Source organism: Calypte anna, chromosome 5, assembly GCF_003957555.1.
Source record: "Calypte anna isolate BGI_N300 chromosome 5, bCalAnn1_v1.p, whole genome shotgun sequence".
In the NCBI taxonomy this organism is placed as follows: domain Eukaryota; kingdom Metazoa; phylum Chordata; class Aves; order Apodiformes; family Trochilidae; genus Calypte; species Calypte anna.
The window spans coordinates 5,759,113-5,777,701 of record NC_044250.1 but is presented as its reverse complement, the minus strand read 5'-3'; the positions used below and the strand labels follow the sequence as shown (position 1 = coordinate 5,777,701).

General features: G+C 39.4%; 1 protein-coding gene across 2 annotated transcripts; it reads left to right on the top strand.

The window, feature by feature from the left end:
• The first annotated feature begins 10,027 nt into the window (after nt 1-10,027).
• KCNA4 (potassium voltage-gated channel subfamily A member 4) lies at nt 10,028-12,834 on the top strand. 2 transcript variants are annotated; one of them, XM_030451222.1, is made up of 2 exons: nt 10,583-11,048; nt 11,085-12,571. In XM_030451222.1, the coding sequence occupies exons 1-2, from the start codon at nt 10,583-10,585 to the stop codon at nt 12,569-12,571; spliced, it is 1,953 nt and encodes a 650-aa protein (XP_030307082.1). The 2 variants fall into 2 exon arrangements, with proteins under 2 accessions (XP_008503001.1, XP_030307082.1); XM_008504779.2 differs by having other exon boundaries at nt 10,028-12,834.
• The last annotated feature ends 5,755 nt before the right edge of the window (nt 12,835-18,589 follow it).

Below are 18,589 nucleotides of genomic sequence, written 5' to 3'. Positions count from 1 at the left end.
GATGCACTTAGTGGTAATCCAATTAGATTTCTGCTTCTGCTTATTGAATATAAGCCTTATCAGTGTTACAACTGCTGAATAACCATCTTCAAGTATTTACCAGTTTGTCTGACCATTTTTACCTGTTTGATCTTAAACAGTTATGTCTATATGAGGGAGCTAAAATAGAGCATTTCAGTTAATCCTTTTGAAAAAGCCTTGGTCGATTGAAACAGTTGCACCTTTTCCTGGGTCTACCATGCTGTTATCTTTGTCTCTACACGTTCAGTTCTTCAGCTTCATTTATTGGCGATGTAGACATGATTATTTTCCTCTTTCTAAAGATGATGGAGTTCCTACACAATACAAAAAGCTTCCCAAGTTTGTGCTGCAAGCCTTTGGAAAAAAAAAAGCACTAGAGGTCAAGAGTAAGCTGCAATTGTAAAAATAAATGAGGAGTTTCTGTAATTGATCTTGTGGTACACTTACTAAAGTACTGTATAAATCAGATTTTATCTTGGTTGGATTGCTGAAAAAAAAGAAAAAAACAATATGCTTTGAATTATAATCTAATCATGGATAACGGGAAATGAAGGTTTACAGTTGAAAGAAGTTTTATCAGGATGCTGAGGGAAAGGACACTTGCTGAAACCAAGGACTAATCTGAGGGTGGTAGGGAAGAGTGGAAAGAGCACAAACATGACACAAGTTATAACCCTAGGAAATTACATTTTGCCAGATAGATGAGAAGGAAGTTTAATTATGGAAAACAGGCAATAAGCAGAATAGGTTTAAGTGCTGATCATCTTAGAAAAGAAAGAGTGCTTACTAAAAGAATTGTATAAGTATCCCAAAAAAGAACCACTTTTACTACTGGTAAGGAGAAAAACATGGCAAATCTAGTATGTTTTTCTAAGGTAGGATTTCTTCCCATGATTTTCTCATATGTGCCATTAGAAAAATAAGTCACTTGTATTTGCATGCAGCACCTTTTTTGGAAGATGTTTCTCAATCCTTTTTTGTGTTTGGCATTGCTTTACCATGAAGTTCACAGAGATAATAGATGTATTTTAATAGACTTTTTAGCTTGGTAAATATCTTTCACATCTGCCATAGCAGTCAGGTGCACAGAATAGCAATTAGTTTTGGTGGTTTGGGGGTTTTTTTTGGCTGGTTGGTTGTTGTTTGGGATTGGGTTTTTTTGTTTTGGTTTGTTGTTTGTGGGTTTTTGTTGTTAATATAGGATATATTGCATTTTCCACATTTTTTCACTTTATGCTGCCTCGGAAAAACATAGGAAGAAAGATATTAAATATCCAATAAACAGTTCCTTAAAATGAGGAAAGTTGCTGAAAATCAGGAAAATGTCTTTTCAAATAAGCTAGAAAGTACATAGTTTACAATTGCAAATATTTACTAAATATTAGTTTCTTAGCAAAAACCTGCAGAAGACAGCATTAAAGCTGAATGATGACATATTTTGATGCTAAATATAAAATGGAAAGTAGGTATCCTTATCCTGTCATCTTTCTGAATTTCCAAAGAAATCTTTTTTTTTTTTTTCTTTTAAAGATTCACATTTTTCTTGTCATCTTTGAAACATTGCAAGGTGCAACAAGAGGCAGAACTTTGCATTTAATACAAGACTGGAACAAATATTCCTTCTGGAACAAAACCCCACCAAATGCTCTTTTGTCTAACGTGGCTCAGTGGAAACTGGACTGTTCTGGCTCTGCTGGTGCAGATAACACAACTGTGAGAGAAAATGGAAATTCATGGTAAGAATTAATTCAGTTACATGGAGTTGCACAAAACCAATTACAAATCCCCATTGTGTGAGAAAAACAAAAGAAAGATACTAAAAGATCCATATGTATAGTGAGAGTTAAAACACAGTTCAGGAAAGAGCATCAGGATGTGTTGCAATGAATGTGGTCCACAGAAGGCAATGGAACCATTCACTTCCTTTCAGTAAGATGGATGTTTGGTTACCTTGTTGAACCAGCAAATGAATCAGAAAGTGCTGGAAGGCCACAAACAAAATGTGTAAATCTCAGTAGAATGAATTAAGGGATGGCATAAATAACTTTTAAAGCTTTCTTGTCACTTGTAAACAAAAATCAGCCGATTTATGTGTAACGTGGATCTTTAGTTTGTCAGCATCTTGATTGCTATAGTCAGAATTTAATTACTACTCTGTGAACTTTGCAATTATCTACTTTGTTCATTTGGGTATTTTAAGAAGGAAAGCTGATATGGAAACCAATTATGATTTCCCTGGATAATTGACATTTTACACCAGACTTCTTGCTACCAGTTTGGCAGTGTGCACTGTTATTATAAAGTTCCAGAGCTGCATGAAAAAACCTGATCTGGCATTCACTCAAATGTAAAATAACATTCATTTAGAACTCCAGCTCTGCTGAACCAAGAGTTTATAGATTACACCATAAAACTGGTAGTTGCTCATTTATCTGTCTTCCTAGCTAAAGAAAGGCAATGGACTTTTACATATGCAATCAATGAGAAGTTCTTTTAGCTGTGGATAAAAGAGGAGATTTGTTTTGACTGTGTTCAGAGAAAACTATTATCAGATTCTGCTTGTTTTCAGATAGTTAAATAACAATACCAACCTCTATTCCAGATCTATACTGGGCTGCTTTAGCCAACTTCAGATTGATTTTCACCTAACCCTTGTCCTTCCCTTTGCCTTTGCCAACAAGAGCAATATGCAAATGGAGAATTTAATATATTTTTCACCAAAAGAATTTGTTTTCTTTTATTTTTAAATAAGTTTGAATTCCTGTCATATGTGTCAAAGAAAACAAAGATTATTTAAGGCACAATGTATTTTCCTGAGTAACATTTTTCCTCTCACAGGTGATTTGGGTACCACGTTCTGTCATTCAGTAACTCCATGGATGCACAAAGGAAACACTCAGAGAACTGTGAGGTAAGTGGTGTATGCTCCTGCATGGGTGCCCTCTGTAAATGGGCACCAGAAACATATCAATTCCACTTTGCAGAAAGGAAGAGGGACTGCTAGGCATTTCTTCTAAATAGTTGGACTTTTTTGTGTGTAACTCACCCTGTACCAAAGAGAGTATAGAATTACTAAAACGCTAGGAGAGTTTTACAAGCATGGTATTATTATTCACCATAAGAGACATGAAAGAACTGCAGAACCTTCTCTTCTAATAGGTCAGTACAGAGACATAATAGTGACCAGAAATGTAACCTGATTGCTTTCATGCTGCTTGACTACAGATAAAGAGAGAATCTTGGTCTCTAGAGCACCCTCATCAATGCTACATTCATTCTCAAATATTCATTCTCTGATTTAGGCAAAGTGTCTGGAGAAACTCAGCATTCTATATTTTCCTCCAGAAAAAGGATAAATGGAAGATGTTACTTCCTTAAAATTTTCCTAGAATACCTGAAAGTGGCTGTCTGAAGTCTGCATGGCAGAGAGGATCACAAGCCTGTCCCACTAAGAGATGTAATGAATTTTTATATGTTAGTTCTCTTGGCCTTTGCCTTATTAAAATTCCTTATGAACATTCTTGAACATGAGTTTGCCTTGTAAAGGTCATTTTAATCAGAAGGGAGCCTACTCCTGTAACTACTATTTATTTATTTATTTTAGGAGTATAATGCTCTAAAATTATTTCACCTAAGAAGAGTGCATGTTTTTCTGATTATCAGACAATGGTGTGACAACACAGCCAACAGACCACGACTTCTTTTGGTTTTTAGGGAACAACTCCAGTCTAGCTTCAAGTTGGTATTTTTACTTGCTGACAGAAAGTGCTGTGTTGTTAGTCTGGTGGCATGTGCAATATACACTGACTGATCTGAAGTGTGGAGATCATGGTGCAGAGAAGTAGGGTGAATGTTCCCAGTACTTGCAGAGGATGCTTTCACAGCTGACACATCAACAGTCCTGTGTGTGAAGCACTGCTGTGTATTCATAAGGAAAGTGTTTTTAAATGCCTACAGTGAATCTAAGGGGATCTGAGAGCCTAGGTGGAGGTAAATGAAGCCCTTTCAGTACACAGGGATCTAGAGATCATCTCCAAGTCAGAAACCTCTCTGAATGAGGTGAAGGAAGGAATTACAGCCCCAAGCACCCTTTCTCTGTTTATGCATCAGGACAGGTAAAAATGAAAGATATTAACTGTTATAGCATCATTACAGTGCAACAGAGTTCCCGTGGGGTTTTCATATGGGGACTAAAACCTAAACCAGTTATGGTTTATGAACACAATTGTTGTTCATATGCTATCCTGAAATCCAAATTAAATTTAGCTTCTTTAAAAATATATACCCAGGTGAAATTCTTTGTCAGAAATTAGACACTGGAAATCTCAGTCAAATGTTAACCTCAGAGTGGAAGCCTGAGCTTGAAAGTCTTACTATTGCAAAAAGTAACAGTTTAGAGCTGTTGTCCTACAGGTGTTCCTTTCCAGTGGTTCTGTAAGTCATGATTAATTTAATGGTGCAAAGATTCATTAATTATTAGCCTGCTACCTGATTTCCCTTCAGATTATTCCTGATAATATCTCAGTTATAATGGTCACAATTTTGTCTAATCTAGACAAACATGTATGCAGGCCAGAATATATCACCTGATTTCCAGGATTTCAATTGTTGCCTTTATTGTTAGCACAGTTTTAAAACTCCAAGTTCAGAGTAACATGCTCATTCTTTGACACAGAAATGAAGCAAATTCGGTGACACAGTGATTTAAGTAAATCTGTGAACCTAGCTCATTCCCCTCTACCCCAGTTTTAAGCAGGTTCCTACACTGGTACAAGAAAATTTTCTCCAAATAGAAACAACATTGCTTCTCTTCCTAAATTCAATGGCAAATGGGAGTTTTGCATAGTTTCCCAAGAAAGCATAAAAGGAGCACATTTCTCGGGAGTAGCAACTTCCTTGGATTAGCCTGTTGCAGCACAAGTAATGAACAGATGTGCTATTCGTCTAAGAACAAAGTGAGGACAGGCAGTATTTTATTTTATTCTGTAGGCAGTATTTTATTCTGCTACATATCTTATTAAGTAGTGCCAGTCATGTTCATAAGAACAGTATTCAAGCCAGATTCTTTGACAAGAGTGTCTTACTGAGCCTGGTTAGTAAAATATGAATAAAATATCAACTCCCTAGAGTGGTATAAATTTTGGAACAGAAAACATAGTTGTGGAGACAGAAATTCAGTGCTGATTTAGTACCTGGGTCTCCAGCCCTGCAATCAACTAAGAAGAGGAGAAAAAAGAAAAAGGAAACACATGTTCTGATCCATGTTTGACCACATCTGAAATGATAAAGTGACCACAGTCTTTCCATTGGTTATCCTGAGTTGTCCAGGACTGCAACATTTTACTTGTTTTGAAAGGGTATCCTGATGTTATGGAGAGCAGGCTAACAGAAGTTATGGTGAAGTGAGCATAGGAAGGAGCAGAGGACTAAAAAGAGAAGACTCATAGGGAAAGAGAATGAACTGTGGTCTAGAAGTGCAATAAGTACTGAGCTGTAGTGCAGTCTTATTCACTACACAGAACTCTTGATTACAGAGCGAAGATTAGTGTTGGACTGCAGCCAGGCTCTGCCAGTGTGAATTGCAGCAATTGGGGGAGAGCATAAATTAATATTGGGCACGGTGACAGAAGTTAGGCCTCTTAAACCTTATGTTCCCCTTGCATGAAAATGTATTAAGTTGTTGTGCATTTTTTCTGGCACTTTATACAGAGATAAGCAATAATGCTGCACATTTCCCCTGGGCATCCCTGTAAACCAGAAAATCTCTGTATGATAGCATACCTTGCAGAACCTTTGCTATGCTATAGTATTTTAATATAGTACTACTTAAGATGATGTATTCTCTCTTTGTTCTAAGAATAATAGTATCCCTTATGAATATGAAGGAGCAGAGGGTAGGTAGTATCTTTTAAATAAAAATTACCTTTTGTATACTCTGAAGATACAAAGCTGAATGAAAGCAATCACAGTATTCATCATCTAAATACTTAAATCTTGAAGGTTGTTTCATTTTAAATCTGTTAAAAATTGGATCAAATAAGACATCTGACTTAGACTGAATTGCATGTAGTGATGGCTATCACAGTAGAATGGTTTTTAAAAAAGGTACAAAAAAGCTCTTCTGCTTCTCCCATTATCAGTGTTATGTGTGTATTATGTGTGTATCCCCTCACACATTGCAGCTTATTAATCTTGTCTGAAAAAACCAACAAAACTGATCAAAAGGACATACCAAAGTGACTAGTCTGTTTCAACTTGCTGTCTTTATACTCAGATATTCACTGAATTTTTCAGTTTAACAGTCACATAAGCTGGTGACATGAAAATGCATATGAAACTTTGGAAGAAAGGTAAAAGCTAGATAAGCAAGGGCCCAAGCCTTTGAAACTTCTTGAAAAGAAAAAAGAAATGTTCAGGTCTTATTGATAAAAAACACTACAACACTTCTTCCAGAATGAAGTGGCTGAGTTCTGGAAAATGCCTCTAGAATTAAATTTTACTGTAGTCTAGGTGTTTCTAATGACTGGAAAAACATTTATGGCATCATGCATCTTCTTGTGACTAATCAACAATGGAGTCTTGTTGATCCCTCTTTTTCATGTCCTTTTCTGCCAAGTTCTAGAAGAATCTGGGTTTTGGTACTGGAAATCAGTTGGTAGAATGCTTTTAAATTGTATCCAGGAGCATTAAAAATTTGAATTGCTCCTGTGATGGCACCACCTTGTTTTTTAATGGCACTTGGGCTGAAATTATGAATTTTTGTGTCTTTCACTATACATAGACTATGGAACATGAAGGATTGTGTTTCTTGAAAAACTGGTTAGATACAGTTGCCATTTATATATTTAATGATATTTTTTGGCAATATATTTGTGAGCTGATTTGATGCTTGGCATTCAGTATATTTATTTGGTTGATCATATGCTCTCCCTTATATAGTCATATGTTGTCTCCTGATATGAATAGGAATAAGATAATGAGAGCTAACTGATGGAGGCAGCAGAGACAGAGAGGTAGCATGGATGCTCTGGGCTGTGCAGCTGAATAGTCTAAAAATCCAATGCACTTACTGCACATGTTCCAACTGCAAATATCTTGAGGCAAAATGCTTGGAGTGAGTGCTCCTCTTGATTTTTTTCTTGCTTGCTTACAGGAAGTGAAACCAGTCACACTTTTCTAGGTTTTCTAGGTGCAGAAATAATGGCCAGTTTATAAACTGCACGTTTTACAGCAGGCAGAGGGAGAAAAGATTTGATGTGGGAGAAGTGTTAAAACTCCACAAAATAGGCAATCGTACCCTCATGAGGGTACCAAAATAGGTCTGAGTGTGCTGTTTAGGAGTTTGTTCAGTACTAAAAATTAATTTGGCTTTGGTTGCAGGACTGCTGCAGCTGGCCTGGGTGTGTTGGGCAGGAGCAGTGAGAACGGTTTTCTGGTTTGCTGGTACCATTGGAGGGGTTTGGCTCCAGCAAGGCAGTAGGGTGTAGGTGAGGACAGATTTTCTTAGTTTTGAAATTCTATGAGCCCACTTGACAATGTATTTTTCTTCCTTAAAAAGAATCTCCACAAAACAGAAGCTGGGTCTTTTAGCATTGCTTTGAGCACGAAGCTTTGTTAGCCACCTTTTTATCCAGCATATCATCATTGAATCATAGCATGGCTTGGGTTGAAAGGGATCTTAAGGATCATCTAGTTCAAGCCCTCCTACCATTGGCAGGGATACCTCCTCTCAGACCAGGTTCCTCTGAGCCCCATCCAACCTGGCCTTGAACACTTCCAGGGATGGGGCAGCGACAACTTCCCTGTGCAACCTGTTCCAGTGTCTCACTATCCTCACAGTGAAAGATTTACTCCTTATATCGAAATTAAATTTACCCTCTTTTAACTTAAAACCATTCTCCCTGGCCCTATCACTCCAGGCCCTTACCAAAAGTCCCTCCCCAGCTTTCCTGTGGACCTTCCAGGTACTTAAAGGATGCTCTAAGCTCTTCCCGCAGCCTTCTCTTCTTCAGGCTGAAAAATCTCTCCCAGCCTGTCTTCTTAGGAGCTACTACTCCACTTCAGGAACACCAATTTCAATAATGAAGACATTTAATATGCAGAAAAGCGAGCGAGGGACGAGGCAGGGGAAGGTGCCGGGGTAACGGGAAGGAGCGGGGCCGCAGTGCTGCCGGCAGCCGCCAGGGGCCGCGTTCGAGCCGGGCAGGGCTGCGGGGGAAGCGGCGGAGGCTGAGGGGGGGGGTGCGGGCGGCGGCTCCGCGGAGCAACAGGGCGGGCTGCGGAGCGGCCGCGCAGTCGCCGGGGACCCTCGCCACAGCTTGAAACAGCCGGGCGATAAAAGCCTTGTAGTGCACATCAGCTTCCTCCCCTAGGTGGTTTGGTTGGTTGGTTTTTGTTGTTTTGTTTTTTTTATTTTGCTTTGTTGTGGTTTTTTGATCTGTGGTCATTTTTTTGTTGTTGTTTTTGGGAAGCGTTGCCCAAAGCCGGCACAACAAGTGGATGCTGCGGGCGGGTGCAGGCTGAGCCGCTGCCGCCTGGACGTGTCTGGGGGAGAAACTGCAAGAAGCAACACCCGTCAGTGGAGACAGGCTCGGTACACGGATTATTTAACATTGATTTACAAAAATCTGCTGCAAAAGCTGGGCTTGGAAAGACTAGTGACCGCGCTTACCCTTTCATTCGCTCATACACACACACACACACACACACACACCTCACACCGCCTTCATGTTTTTCCTTTTGGAACCTGACTCTTGCTTGTTGCCTTTTTGTACATGCCTGGGCGAGCAGAAGTGTCTGTGGCTGTGCAGAAAGCTCCCCGCTTAGGAAGCCTTGCCGGCTCATCCTGGAGCTCTTGTTGCACCTGGAAAGAAGGGACAAAAAAACAACTCTTCAACCTGTGGTGCTGACTGACCATACACACCTGCAAATGTAGAGCAGTTGTTCTTAGCCCCCTCCTCAGACTGCTGTCACCGGGTCCTTACACTATCAAGAACGGCATGTCTTTTCTCTGCCAGGAAACAGTAAGTATAACAGCATTTTTAAGACCTTTTTCTGCATGACACCTGGGTGCCTTGTAAAAAAAAAGCATCATTCAATAGTCATATTCGTTGTGTGTTAACAGACACAGTGATAAATGAGGCTCCTATTCCAAAGGGTGTATGTGTATGTGTGTATGTGTGTGTGTTTGTGTGAGCTTGCATGTATATGTTGCTTCAGTGCACCTGCCGTTGTTTTCCTGACATACCATGTCACAGTACTGCCTCTTGAGTGAGCATTGTGCATGCCAGTTTCCAAATTAATTTCAGTGAGGTGTTTGTATGATTAAAACATAACTCAGTTGTAGATTAGAATGTAACATTTCTGCATAAAATGTGTTCATAGAAATATAACGAAAGCTCTTTGTGTGGGTACATCTATTCTCTGGTATTTCATGTAGATATATGTAGGTGTAATATGTATTACGTATGTATTCAAGGATATGAATTGCAGTCTTTTTATTAGTGTTTATGTGTGTTGGTGTTTCAGGAGCATGCATATGTTTGTGTATGGATGGAAGTGCCTATTTGGGAGGGGATTTTATATCTCTGTCTATATATTTGTGACATACCCACCCACGTCCTTACCCACAGAGTCGTTCAAAATCTCTGTGCATGTGATGTGGGTGTGTGTGTAATGTAGAAGTGTGAATGGTGTGGGCAGAGGAAGATTTGAATGCTGTGGTAATAGATGACACAGTTTCATTTGATCAGTTTGACCTTTTGGGAAAACAATCCAATCTTTTTCTTTTTCTTTCTTTCTTTTTTTTTTTTTTTTTTTTTTTTTTTTTTTTTTTTTTTTTTTGTGTTTTTGTTTATTTTTGTGTGTTTGTGCATGTGCCTCAGGTTAAGTGCTTCTTCTGCATGACCATAACCAAAGGGTGACCCATCCACTTCCTTGTGTCCTATGGGAACCTCAGAGCCTCAGTCTTCATCTCCTCATCCTCCTCCTCCTCTTATCACTGGAATTAACTTCAGCTCCCCAAGAAACGATGTTAAACAATAATAGGATTGCTAGGCCAAAGCATAACCAGGAAAAAATGGTGAGGAAGGAGACTGTTTGCATGTGGTTGCAATGGTAAACTAAAACCATCTGTGGAGAACAGGTACCTTTTGATTTGCATATTTTTTTCTTCATGAATTCAGTCTTTATAGCCTGCAAGGTAGTCATGATTCAGATCAGATCTGTGATAGCCACAGGAGACAAATGAAAATAAAGGGGCTTGGGGGATGGAAGAACAAGTAAAGTCTCAGTGGTTCCCTGGTTGAATTTGAGAATTTCATCTTATTAACAAAACTGTAGTTTTGTCAAACATTCTGGACAAAAAAAGAAAATGCAGATCTGTGGCTTTCTAAAACATAGATTCAGTGTTAAAACTATGTTGCCCTGCTGTACATCAAAGGGACTGTCCTCCAAAAGCAAATGGCTCTGAACATTCCGTAGTAAAAGTTAAGGTTACACTATAAACAAAAACCTATTTTCATAAAATAATTGAAAAAAGAAAAAAAAAAGCAATTGCAAAATGGAGGTTGCAATGGTGAGTGCAGATAGCTCTGGGTGCAACACCCACATGCCCTATGGATACGCAGTCCAAGCTCGGGCCCGAGAGAGAGAGCGCCTGGCACAGTCCAGAGCCGCAGCAGCTGCGGCTGTAGCAGCAGCAACAGCAGCAGTAGAAGGTGGGGCAACAGGTGGAGGTGGCCCATATCACAACTACCATCAGGAGCAGAGTCGAGGTGCCTCCTCCTCGCATGGTGGGAATGTGCCGCATGGCAGCGTGTCCCACCGGCAGAGTGGTAAGAGACGGAAGAAAGGGAAAAAGAGGAGCCAGCAGTTGGGAAGTAGGGAATGCGGGGCCTCCTTCCCCTGCTCTGAGCTGCTGCCTCTCAGCGGTTCTGAAGAGAGAATACTGAAGGACTTGAGTGAGGAGGAGGAGGAGAATGAAGACGAGGATGAAGATGATGAGGAAGAAGGAAAGCTCTACTACAGTGATGACTATGGGGAGGATGAGTTTTCCTACTCAGACCAGCCACCCGATGATGGTGGAGGCCCCGGGGGTTACAGCTCTGTTCGCTACAGCGAGTACGAGTGTTGTGAGCGTGTGGTAATCAACGTGTCGGGACTGCGGTTTGAGACCCAACTGAAGACATTAGCTCAGTTCCCAGAGACATTGTTGGGTGACCCAGCAAAGCGAGGCAGATACTTTGACCCTCTCAGGAATGAATACTTCTTTGATAGGAACCGACCCAGCTTTGATGCCATCCTCTACTATTACCAGAGTGGTGGTCGGCTGAAGAGGCCGGTCAATGTACCCTTTGACATCTTCAGCGAGGAGGTGAAATTCTACCAACTCGGGGAGGAGGCCATGCTCAAGTTTAGGGAGGATGAAGGGTTTGTCAAAGAGGAAGAAGACAGACCTCTGCCGGAGAATGAGTTTAAGAAGCAGGTTTGGCTGCTGTTTGAGTACCCGGAGAGCTCCAGTCCAGCCAGAGGCATTGCCATTGTCTCTGTCTTGGTCATCTTGATCTCCATTGTCATCTTTTGTCTGGAGACTTTGCCAGAGTTTAGAGATGACAAAGAATTCGTCATGTCCCTGAGCTTAGGAAAGGGGCTTGCCAACGAGTCGCTTCATCTGGATGCTGGGGAGCACACCATCTTCAATGACCCCTTTTTCATTGTAGAGACGGTATGCATCATTTGGTTCTCCTTTGAGTTTACAGTACGCTGCTTTGCATGTCCAAGCAAAGCACAGTTCTTCAAGAACGTCATGAACATCATAGACATTGTCTCCATCTTGCCTTACTTCATCACTCTGGGCACCGACTTGGCACAGGAACAGGGCAGTAATGGTCAACAGGCCATGTCCTTTGCCATCCTGAGGATCATCCGTCTGGTCAGGGTGTTTCGCATCTTTAAGCTCTCCAGGCACTCCAAGGGTTTGCAGATCCTGGGTCATACGCTCAGGGCCAGCATGAGGGAACTCGGCCTCCTCATCTTTTTCCTTTTTATTGGAGTAATTTTGTTTTCCAGTGCTGTTTACTTTGCAGAAGCTGATGAGCCTGCCACCCATTTTCAAAGCATCCCAGATGCCTTTTGGTGGGCTGTAGTGACCATGACTACAGTCGGTTATGGGGATATGAAACCCATAACCGTGGGTGGGAAAATAGTTGGGTCCCTGTGTGCCATTGCGGGAGTGTTAACCATTGCTTTACCAGTGCCAGTGATTGTCTCCAATTTTAACTATTTCTACCACAGAGAGACTGAGAATGAAGAACAAACGCAGCTGATGCAAAATGCAGTCAGCTGCCCTTACCTCCCAACAAATTTACTGAAGAAATTTAGAAGCTCGTCGTCTTCATCCACAGAGGATAAATCAGAATATTTGGAGATGGAAGAAGGAGTTAAAGAATCTCTTTGTGTAAAAGAGAAAAAAAGTCAGGACACGGGGAATAGTAGTGAGTCAGAGAAGAAAAACTGTGTGAATTCCAATTCTGTGGAAACCGATGTGTAATTTTGAGTGTTTCCAAATATATTTATGCATTAAAGAGTGCAGTGAAAATAATGAAATATGCAAACAAGAGTCCACAGCATACAGTAGTATGCCATTTAATGGTTAAATACAAATAAAAAGCATTGCTAAACTTCTATTACATATCAAGTAAGTGGTATGACTCGAGGAAGGGATTGCTAGATCTGATATATTTCAGACTTTATATTTTTATTAGAATGCAAGTGTTTTGCACAAGAGGCTGAAAAATTTATTAAATCCAAGACAGTTTTAAAGTGGGTGCATGAACTGTCGACATCACTAATAACAGCTCTGTGGTAAAAGTTGGCATTCAGAGGTATTTACTATGTAAGAAGCAATGAAGTTTGGTAGTCATTTATCTATTTATCAGTGCTTTAATAGCAGCTACCATAAATCATTGGATACCATTGTAATTGTTTTTCAAATGGTAAATTTATTGTAAAAAGATATTCTACAAAATATAGCTCTAATTTTTTTTTTTAATATATAATGCTTGTTTTTAACTGGAAATTTACTTTGAAAAGGCTGCTGACCCTTCAGAAATTGTTTATTTTTATAACTCTCTTTGGAGGCATTGCAGCACTTGTTGTCTAATAATGAAAAATGAAGTAAGAGAATCATTTAACCTGGTCTGACAGCAAAGGCAAAATGACTGGAATGCTTTTTTGCACTACTTTATATGCTGGAGATATATTGAAAGAGACTTCATACTGTGAATGTTTACTAATGTAGTAGTTCAATGACAATCATTGGAAGAGTGAATTCTGCATCATTTCTTATTGTTTCCTTTTTTCTTTATGTGATGCTGATGGTGAAACAGCTAACATTACATCAATTCCATACTCTTTTTAATTATGAATATCTGTGATCTGGAAAAGGATTGTGAAGTAAAATTTTATAATCAAAGTTATTTGAAATCAGTTTTTTTCTGCTGATGCCCTCAAGACATAGCCATCTAATTTGTATCTTTTTCCTGGTTAATTTAGCATTCAGAGTCTACGAGTTATACATGCACTTTGTCAGTACTGAAGAAATTCAGTGTATGGGAGGAGAAAGTAGAGGTAATAAGATATTAGTTGTTACAGAACTGACAATTGAGAATTGCTGACTTTTAACATGCTATTATTGGTGCTGCGTTTTCCCTTAATTACAGCTTTCACCCATGTGTATTTGAAGCAACATTTAAGATCCGAAGTAGGCATTCTGGTACTCAAAATGAACATGTTGGGTCCCATGCAGTCCTTGAAAAACCATTCCATTATTTCTTATCACCGATTCTAAGGTCAGTGTGTTTTACTGTGTGTCAAAAACTCCCATTGCCTTTCCTACGAGATTAAGGTAGGTAAAGATTATCTGGCCTACACCACATTCCAAACTCCAGAATGAAATAGGTAAGATATTGCTGCATATAACATAAATAATAGATTCAGAACAGGCCTTTTTTCCAGACTTATAATTACCTAGGAAAGGCGCAATTAAACTGGAACTGGTTTTGAAGAGGCACTGTGGAACATTCCAGATTATAAAACTTGAACCAAATTGGCATATGCACTTTAAGGGCTGGGACATGACATTGTGAGAGGAAAAGGGCCTTACCAAGACAACAGAATTACAGTAGTTTTCTAATACTCATTTAAAGCTGAGTAGAGGATTATTGCAGTGGGAGAACTGGGTAGTGACTGATTTATAGTTGTGGAACTGAAGAATGGCACTAAAAGCACTCGAAATTGGGTACTTGAGATGTTATTCACAATCTATCAGTTAAGCAGTGTTTGCTGTATGAAGCATCTGAGGTACTGAGGAGAGCCATAGAGATAGGTTTCTCTTTAATGGTTGGTTTCTGCCTTCATGGATTTTCTGTGAATCACCTCTTGCAAAGGCTTCTCTGCTTGTCCTCTTTTGCTCTGCAGAACTAATAAAAGCCAAGACACACACTAGAGACTTTGTTGTGCTGAGCCCTGGTTTAAAACCTGTGTTTAAATGTCTGATGCCTAATTTAAAATCATAGCGTAGACTTCACTGTATTTTTATGTGAAGCATTAACCAAAGCTTCTTCTCAGTGTGATGATATTAATTCCAACTATGTTTTCAACGAAGCAGCTCAGTAATTTTATACATAGGCATTTGCCAAAAATAGAATCTTGCATTTTCTTTCAGCTCACCTGAGTCAAATGTACTAAATGCTTTTTTTACAGGGGCAAGAAATATCAGCAGTGAGGATGAGCATTGTGTAAAATCTGGTAAAAATCTGTAACTAAAAGTGTTTGTTTAATAGCTAGTAGTTAATGATGGAAAGAGCACAAAGGCTCTCCTGTGAGCTAGCTTGCTTGGAGCTCTGGGTAATACCAGGGACCACGGCAAGAATGTCGGAGTAAAAGAAATGCTAACTAGGCAAATAAAGAACTTAGAGAAAATAAGTAGTACGTGTTTGCAGTATTGACTGGTTGAAAGGGAAGGTGGTTCATAAGAGGTGGCATTTTAGATCTCTAGTAGAAATAAGGTAAGAAATTATTTGAATAAACCTTAAGAGTATGTTCATGCTGTGGACAGGGAGCTCAGTTTGAGGTGCCTGCTATAGCAGTTACCCAGATTCTCCAGCAAGTTGTCCAGCTGTTCTGCTACCAGAACACAACCTTTTATTTAATTTAGAACAAGCATGGCACTGCCTAGATTGTGCTGTGATCATAGCAGTACCTTACTCTCTGAAGGAAGATGTCTTGCTGTAGGACCTGGTATCAGCTGTAGTGATGTTTGGGGTGTGTCAGCACTACCAGGTGTAGTACTGTGGAGAGATGCCCTAAATTAACAGTGGAGTCTGCTCTGCCTCCTGCAATGTATAAACCAAGGCACTTTGGCAGTATATAAATGAGAATTACTGCAGCTTTACGTTAGGTTTTGCTGTCATTGGGCAGACCAGGCTGGAGCACAGGAAGAACTGTGCATTTCAGAATGGAAGCAAATACCTTTAACTTGTGTTGGCTTATAATGTGATTATTCAACTACACATCAGTCCAATCAGTTACAAGACAGCTTTGAAGTGCCAGAGTCCTACCCTAACATGCTAAAACCCAAAGATCCCAAGTGCTTAACAAGAAATAAATTTTTCATTATTACTCTGGTTGAAATTGTTTGCCAGACAAACCCTGTATTTCGGCTGATATAGCTCCAAATTACTACTGCTGCTTCTGTCAGAGATTTCCCAGCATCATTGGATACTGACACCTCTCAGAAAAAGAGTTTTTTCATCAGTTTGTCACTTTACATTTTAAATTATAGTGGTGAAATGCACTCCTGATGTAACTGACGTGACTGGAGTTACACTAGGGGATCATTTTAATTCTACTAATGTAGTTCAGATTGTTTCACAGTGACATACATTTTGGCTAAAAATAATGCAAAATGAGATATTGTGATATTTCAGGTTCATTTGCAATGGTGAATAAAATTGGAAGAGTTCCTTTAGAATTCATGGAATCACAGCAGTATCAAATCAGATTTCAAATAACAGGTTGATACTTCACTGTGTAGTGAAACTTCTTTAAAGAAATTTTTTATAGTCTTTTATAGTAATCTGAAGTGCCAAGGCCAGACTCATAAGGAGAGAGTTTTGCCAGCTGATTTGATTTAATGCCTGAGTTAAGAGATCCACATTTTATTTTTTTTTTCTATTACATTCCCAGAGTTATGATTCCTTGAAAATTGCAGCCTGGATACTGAAACTTACATCAAAAGAAGTGTTGTGTCATCCTGTTAGGGAGTTCTTGGCAAAGTGTTTTTATGTTCAGTTAAAGTTTCTCAGAATGATTCCACAAGAGGCCAGTTCCACTTGATGGAAAGTGTAATTTGTTTCTATTTGAAGGATAATGCTTCTGCTTACATAGTTTTGCTGTATAGAGTCCAGTAGCTTCCTCAAACTATTTCTTACCTGTTCCTTACTACTTCATACTTCATTGTGTCCAGTTATAAATATAGGTCTATTTTTATATTAATTGACAGGAGACAGTGAAAAAGAATTAAAAAAAATAATTTTAAAAACTATCTCCAATACCCAGCATATAAATTACATATTTTCTTGCCATTAAATAAACCTAAATGGCATACTGTAAGACATGGGACAAGGTATGCATTTTCCTGGTACTATAACTGCATGATCAAATGCTTCTGATTTTATAGTGAATAAGACCTAGCTTATAGATTTTTTAACATGCTTGTGTACCCCTCTTTGAAACAAATCTTTGAAGAAAATTTGGTGCTTCTTAAAAAATGAACATTCCCTTATTTCTACAGAGATTATCTTATTTGGAAAATTTGACAAATTAATTCTTTGTTAAAGTGCATAATTTTTTTGTGCCTGGCAGCCAGGTACAATCATGAAATTTTACATGTTGCTGCCATGCTTTCTGTGTGTTCAGAACTCTGATGATGATAATTCTGAGGGGAGACTCATTGAAGCATTATGTACTGAGCTGGTTGAATGAATATTTGTTTTTACCTATTTTCTGTAAAACTGTAATATTCCTTGAGACCTTTTTTTTTGCAATAGGTCCTTTGGAAAATAAATACATAAGCATATAAAAAGGAAAGAAGAAAAATCTTAAATTACATGTTGAAATCTAGTTAAATAGTCAATTTGAGGAAAAGTAGGTAAGTCAAAACACTAATTTTTTTCCTGCACTTGTGCCTTTGTGGTATTGCCATTGAAAACAAATTGGGGGCAAGTTGGCTGAATAGATGTGCACCTGCAGGAGAGGTGCTTCATGCTTTGTGTCTGCACCAGGTACTGGGTAATCTCAGGAGCAGCTACAGCTCCATCTCAGGTCCATTGCTGCTGTCTTGTCCAACTGGGAAGATACTCATGAGTTGAGGCAGTGCTGGGTGGGGTGGGAGAGGGTACGGTGATGTTTGCAGCTGGTCTAGTAAGTCCATGCTTCTACTGGACTATCCCACCTGAGTGCAAAATAGTTGTAAAATTATTTGCTTGAAATACCATCCAACCCTTTAAAACCTTGAGGTCTCAGTGGCTCCAGTCTGCTGGTTCCTCAGCTGCAGAGGGACTCATGCCCACATTCGCTAAATGTGCTTTTAGAGACCTGAATTCTGTTCATTTAATAAGGAATTGGATGGCAAAATGCTTCCTAAATCAGGGACCAAGTGATTTGCTCAGAGCCAAAGGGAAGGCTGTGGCTGAGCAGGTTTCCCAAGTGTTAGTGATTCCCTAAGGAGTGCTGGAAGTAACGCCACATGTTGAAGATAGATTTAGGTCTATTTTTGGTTTTAATATCTTCAAATGATCCTGGGGCATTTGTGTTGAGAGTAGGGAGGAGGATGGATAGATTCAGTGAGGTCTGTCAAAGGCATCTTCAATTTTAGAAATTTTTTCCTGTTCTTAGCAGTCCAAATAAGTTAAGAGGATTTTTTTATTATTATGATTCACTTAGTTCTTTTACAAGCTATTTCAGTGGGAGAACACACAGTGAATTTGAACTTGTCATCCTGGACGTGGATGGTAGCTTTCAATTCAGAAATTCTAATGCCATTCACTATCTCACAGTTTTAGGTGTTCTGGCTATGAGTCTCGTGCTCTTGCACTGAAGAAATCTAAAATTTCTTGCATCAATACAAGTCAGAGCTTTCCTTGGTGTTGCAGTACGTGACAGCTGAGAAGACAACTGCTTGTCCTTGTTTTTATTTATATTGACCTGATTATGAAGCAGACTTGGGCTGCAGAGGATGGGTGCTCCGGAGTCCTTCACTCTGTGTTCATCTCTAGGTGAGCAACACCCCCCAGTGTGCTTTGGAAAGGAATCCAGCCCCAGGCCTGGGGATTCAGCATTCCTTTTCTCCTCTGCCTTGTGGTCCTGAAGAACAAATGGAAGTACCACTGGATGCACTGCTTGCCCTACAGTGGAAATCCAACCGTGCTTCTCACTTTGGTTCCATGTAGAGCAGGGAAAGTTGGTTTTAAGTCAGAGCCTTGATCTGGCTTATGCCCTGTAGGAA

Coding starts and splice junctions, on each gene's coding strand:
- KCNA4 (XM_008504779.2), top strand. CDS start 10,583: ATGGAGGTTGCAATGGTGAGTGCAGATAGCTCTGGGTGCAACACCCAC.